Genomic DNA, 6000 nt, shown 5'->3' with positions numbered 1-6000 from the left:
AACGTTTGAGCCATAAATTCACCCTGCCAATGTTTAAAGGACCATTCCTGTAATGGAAACTGGTCAGTGATGGTGGATGCCAGCATTAAAAAAGTAAATGGGAGGGAATAAAATGATTGGAGAGGAAATTTTCTCAATGCAAAGAAATTTGTTTCCTCTGAGATATATAAGAACGCATGAATGATAAACTGGTTTGTAGGTCTAATGCAAGCATTTGACAGCAGCTGATTGAACCAAAAACAAGGATCTCTTAATATGTGGGCATTGAGTTCCATCTGTTCTGTCCTATGGTTCCTCTTTCCTGGTAAGTAAACTGCCACATGATCTTTTGATGCCTTCCTGCTTAAGACATCATAATCCACAATAAAACTGATCTCATTCCCCCAATACTAGAATTTTAAAACTTCGAGGGGAGAAATCATGTTGGTTTTTTATTGTATTATGTGAAGACCAATTACGCTTTTGTTTAACCCCAGTTGAAACACTAAATATTGGAGGGTAGGGTGCATACGTTACTTATACCTGGTGGCAACATCAGAAAATGTTTCAGCCTAGTAATTTTGGAGATTTCCAGATAAAGCAAAATGAATCTCCTACCATTTTAGACTGGTCTATGAAATGCTATATTCAGATTAAGATCCAACATTTCTAATATAGAGTATTTAGCTTTAGTTGTGGGTTTGCTGCCCCATTGAAGGATGTTTGTTTAGGAATGCTGCATATTCAGACTATGATAAATATTGCTTTAACACATCACAAAATGATCTCTGATGTTTGAAAGTAGGCATTCCCCACTTTTTGTCTATCCGATTTTTGACAATGCGCTCTTCCAACCATTATGAATTACACCCCAAACCCACATATTGGACATGTGGTCTGCTCTTTTGTCATATTTGCACCATGCTTTTGCAACCATGCACTGTTTTTCCTTCTCAATTGATTTGACACCGTCTTCTGTATAGTAATGGACAGAAAGTCAGCCATGGTATGCCTCTTCTGTTATGTAATATTTCTGCTCACAGTAAACTTCTACCACACTTTGAGATCTTTAAGATGAAAATTTAGCTTTAGGTCTCAGTTATGTATTTCAACAGAGATACCTGTAAATGAAAATGTATAGAAATGTGAATTTGAAATCACTCCTGCTTTGATTGCCTCTTCTCTATGTTTTAACTTTGCTTTTCCTTCACAGGTTCTTTGGGATCTGTCAATTTGACTCAGCCGACTGCTGTGCTAGCACTCCCTGGTGGCTCCATCACATTGGACTGTGTAGTATCAGGGTATGATATCAACAGGCACCACATGCACTGGGTTCGACAAGCAGCTGGGAAAGGACTCGTCTATATAGGAGGCTTCAGAACTGGAGACCCTGTAATAGTTGATGAAGAATTTAAGGGACGTGTGACTCCCTTCACAAGTGGCAGTACAGCAAAACTAAGGATAGACACCCTGACATCTAAAGACACTTCGGTCTACTACTGTGGAAGGGGAGACACACTGATATGAGATACGGGTTTCCTCGTACAATATCCTTTGGGACGTCTCATCTACCTTCCTTCCTTCCTTCCTTCCTTCCTTCCTTCCTTCCTTCCTTCCCTCCCTCCCTCCCTCCCTCCCTCCCTCCCTCCCTCCCTCCCTCCTTCCTTCCTTCCTTCCTTCCTTCCTTCCTTCCTTCCTTCTTCTGTTTGGGTGTGATCTGGTGGAGTAAAAGACATTATCCCTAGGAAGGGATATGGAATGCCCTTCCTATGGATATTAGATCAGCCCACTCCCTTTTAGCATTCCAGAGAAAAGTTAAGACTTGGCTGTTTGAGCAAATGTTTGGCAATGCAGTGTAACACAGACATAGGAATATGGAACAATTGGATTACGATTTTGCACAATGTTTTTAATTAAGTGACACATATGATTTATGTTTTTTATTGATTTTCTTATGGTTTTATATTATATGTTAATGTTTTTTAAATGTTTTATACTCTTGTTGGGCATTGAATTGTTTCCTCTGTTAACTGCCCTGAGTTGCCTGCGGGCTGAGAGGGGCGGAATACAAATATAGTAAATAAATAAATAAATAAATATATCAATGTACTCATTCCTCTAATGCAGTGTTTCTCAACCTTCCTAATGCCTTGACCCCTTAATACAGTTCCTCATGTTGTGGTGACCCCCAAACATTAAATTATTTATGTTGCTATGTCATAACTGCAATTTTTGCTACTGTTATGAATCATAATGAAAATATCTGATATGCAGGACCTAATTTCATTTACTGAGCCAAATTTGGCATGAATACCCAATATGCTGAAATTTGAATACTGGTGGGGTTGGGGGGAGTTGATTTTGTCATTTGGGAGTTGTAGTTGCTGGGCTTTGTAGTTAACCCATAATCAAAGAGCACTCTGAAATCCACCAATGATGGAATTGAATCAACCTTGGTACACAGAACTCCCATGACCAGGGCCGGGGGGGGGGGGGGTAGAAAATTTCAGGGAGGGTTGAAAAATTTGGGGGGGGGGGGGGGTTGAAACCTGCCTCTTAGCTCACGCTGAAGCAAAGAGCACAGCAGGGGGCAGAGCAACCTTCCATAGCCTGCAGCTCCACCCCTGTCAATCACCTCCACCAAGTCTGGCCTCCTTAATGAGAGCATTGAACACACACATCCCCAACTTGGTTGCTTCACTACATCGGCTATTGCTGCAAGTAATGACAGTGTGAATAAATTGTCAATATTTGCTTGAGATAGTGCTTACAGTTCTGGAGGGACTCTTAATTTTTTGCATCTCATAGACTTAGCATGGGGATTTGGTTAACCAGTTAAAATTCATGAGTAAACCAGGTTTTTTTAAAAAATCTGAAACATTTCGGGGGGGGGGGTTGAACCCCTAAAACCACCCCCTCGCTACAGGCCTGCCCATGACCAACAGAAAATACTGAAAGGATTTGGTGGGCATTGACCTTGAGTTTTGAAGTGGTAGTTCACCTACATCCAGCGAGCCCTTGGTCTTTCTGAACCCCTCCTCCATATTTTTTTTAAATCATATGATAAAGCACATTGTAAGGTAATGATAGCTCTTAATTTGAACCTTTTTTAAAAAACAGAATACAAAAACCAATATAAGAGATGACTTTCCACCACTCAAAAGGCCTTTCCAGTCACTATCAAGCATAACAGTATGACCCACTGGGGAGTTGAAAGAGAGGAAAATGGCTCTCTGATCCCCAATCATACTTCAGGGGTTATATTTCCAGATCTGGATGAATTACAAGTAGTACATATCCTTCTTATGGAGGACTACAATTCATAGTGTGTGAAATATTATGGATCAATATCTACCAGTTTCAGAGGGGTAGGGGCCAGGAAGTCCATTTGGTCTGGGAGATATCAAATCCATCTCTTTTGATCCGTTTTGCCCAGCTTTTTAGCTCCCTCCTCCCCATTTTGGAGGATTACATGAAATGGACCACTGAATATTACAAATCACACCGGGAGCCCCTGGTGGTGCAGTGGGTTAAACCTCTGTGCCGGCAGGACTGAAGACCGACAGGTCACAAGTTCGAATCCGGGGAGAGCACGGATGAGCTCCCTCTATCAGCTCCAGCTCCTCCTGCGGGGACATGAGAGAAGCCTCCCACAAGGATGATAAAACATAAAAAAACCAACAACATTCGGGCTTCCCCTGGGCAGCGTCCTTGCAGACAGCCAATTCTCTCACACCAGAAGTGACTTGCTCCTGATACGACAAAAAAAAAAAAACCCAACAAAAAACAAACTTTTTGTCAAACTGATCCGGGCCCAAGCCTACTCAGAGCGTCTTCACCATCTCAATAACACCAGGGTCATGCAACTCATTTGGTTGGGGTGGCCCAGAAAAAGCTGATGTGAGAAATCATATTTCTGACATGCAAAATAATTTGCTTGCCCTTGATTATATAGGAAGTTGGAGCTGATAATTAGTTGTGTGGTCACTCCTCATATTCCTTACCACCCATCAAAGGAGGAATAGATTTGTTATTATGCAGTGTTTCAGCTATGTTTATTCAGCCTTGTGGCTCTTCTTCTCAGGTGAGTAACAACCCAGATTGTCGTCTTCACTGAATTTGTAAAGTTATGATATTTTGGAGATATGCTAGGGGTACTTTGATTGGGCTTTTCCTTCATGGCCCATGTGGTGTCTTCTAACTCTATGATTCTGTGCTCTTATTGTTATAGTAGTAACAGAAATGAAGCAGTTTTCATCTGATCATCTCTCTTTAAATACATTATTCTTTGAGCACTAATATTTACACGTCCAAAGACAAAGTAGTGTGGAGTTTTGTATTTATGTCCCATCACCTACACTTCAAAGCAGAATCTGGGATTTAAGTTTTTAAAAGAAGGCCTGCTTAATTATACCAAGTTATGCCTTTGGATTGTCTATTTTGCTCAATATATACATTATTATCCATAGTTTGTGACCAGAGATCTTTATAAAAACATAAAATCTAAAAAATATTTGTGTTCCTGTTTGAAAGTGTAAATCAAGTTGGCTAGTAGCAAGATGTAAATTAAACAAATTATTTCTCTGCTTCTAATCCGCCTTAAGTTCCTAATCATTGCAGACCAAAATGGAATATGTATGTGTATTCAAATATTGTTGGTGTATTTTTATCCATCTTTAAAAAAACAGGTTAATTTGAAATCCAAAGTCGCTTCAAATTGGGTGATTTGAGAGATTGGGTGCCACATAAGTTATGCTACGGCATAGCTAGTTAGGAGCCAGCTGCATTAAATCACTACTGACCGAGAGGTCATGAGTTCAAAGCCAGCTTGGGTCGGAGTGAGCTCCCGGCAATTAATAGTCTAGCTTGCTGTTGACCTATGCAGCCTGAAAGTTGCATCTGTCAAGTAGGAAATTTAGGTACTGCTTTATGCTAGGAGGCTAATTTAACTAATTTATAATGCCATAAAACCTTCCAGCAGTATGCAGGAGAATGAGGAAGCACTCCATCAAAGGACTCAGTGTCACAAATGGACAATGAAGCGGCAGCTCCCCCTGTGGCTGAAATTGAGCATACCCTCATGAAGCCAGAAAAGCCGGAATGTTAAATTGCCTCTGTGACCATCTATATATGTTGTATGACTAAATGGCATTGAATGTTTGCCATGTATATGTGCATTGTAATCAGCCTTGACTCTCCTGCATGGTGAGGTGGGTGGAATACAAATACTGTAAATAAATAAATAAATTTTATGCATATTTTCCTTTCTTTTTTTTAGGTGGTCTCCTTGTAGTGGGCTCACCTGGAACCATCACCCTGACACAACCCAGTGAGATCATGGCATTACCAAGAGATTCTCTAACTCTGGACTGTGTGGTATCTGGATTCAATATTAATGATCATCACATTCATTGGGTGCGCGAAGCTCCTGGGAAAGGTCTCATCTATATAGCAGGCTTTAGGGTGGGGTATGACACACCTATTGCCAATGAATTTAAGGGACGTGTGACCCCCTCAACAAGTGGATCTACGGCAAAGCTAAGAATAAATATGCTTACAGCTGAAGACACCGCTGTCTATTATTGTACAAGAGCACACTGACACAGGACCAGCTTTTCTTTGCACAATAACCTTTGGAAAACCACAACTATCTTAGCCACAGATCCTCATTAAGCACACGCGTGCGCGCACACACACACACACACACACACACACATGGAGTGAGGGATCTAGTTTTCTTTCGGTTCCTGTTTTGAAGAGAAATTGAATGATAAAATATGTAAGCCTTCATCTAAACCAGTGTTTCTCAACCTGGGGGTCAGGACCCCTGGGGGGGGGGGTCACGAGGGGGTTTCAGAGGGGTTGCCAAAGACCATCCAAAAACATATTTTCTGTTGGTCATAGGAGTTCCATGTGGGAAGTTTGGTCCAGTTCTATCATTGGTAGGGATCAGAATGCTCTTTGATTGTAGGTGAACTATAAATCCCAGCAACTAAAAATCTCAAATGCAAGGTCTATTTT

At 40.9% G+C, this 6000-nt stretch overlaps 1 protein-coding gene across 1 annotated transcript; it reads left to right on the top strand.

Annotated features, from left to right (window-relative positions):
• The first annotated feature begins 214 nt into the window (after positions 1-214).
• Positions 215-5580, top strand: LOC137097317 (uncharacterized). Its single transcript, XM_067469569.1, has 4 exons — positions 215-304; positions 1193-1486; positions 3956-4063; positions 5258-5580. Exons 1-4 carry the CDS (start codon positions 256-258, stop codon positions 5578-5580), a joined length of 774 nt encoding a protein of 257 aa, XP_067325670.1. The 5' UTR covers positions 215-255.
• Positions 5581-6000: the final 420 nt, after the last annotated feature.

This window comes from Anolis sagrei, chromosome 6, assembly GCF_037176765.1.
Source record: "Anolis sagrei isolate rAnoSag1 chromosome 6, rAnoSag1.mat, whole genome shotgun sequence".
Lineage (NCBI taxonomy): Eukaryota > Metazoa > Chordata > Lepidosauria > Squamata > Dactyloidae > Anolis > Anolis sagrei.
This window is presented reverse-complemented; position numbering and strand designations above follow the sequence as displayed.

Coding starts and splice junctions, on each gene's coding strand:
- LOC137097317 (XM_067469569.1), top strand. CDS start 256: ATGTGGGCATTGAGTTCCATCTGTTCTGTCCTATGGTTCCTCTTTCCT. Junction 305..1,192: donor CCTATGGTTCCTCTTTCCTG/GTAAGTAAACTG, acceptor TTTCCTTCACAG/GTTCTTTGGGATCTGTCAAT. Junction 1,487..3,955: donor TTCGGTCTACTACTGTGGAA/GGGGAGACACAC, acceptor GCTGATAATTAG/TTGTGTGGTCACTCCTCATA.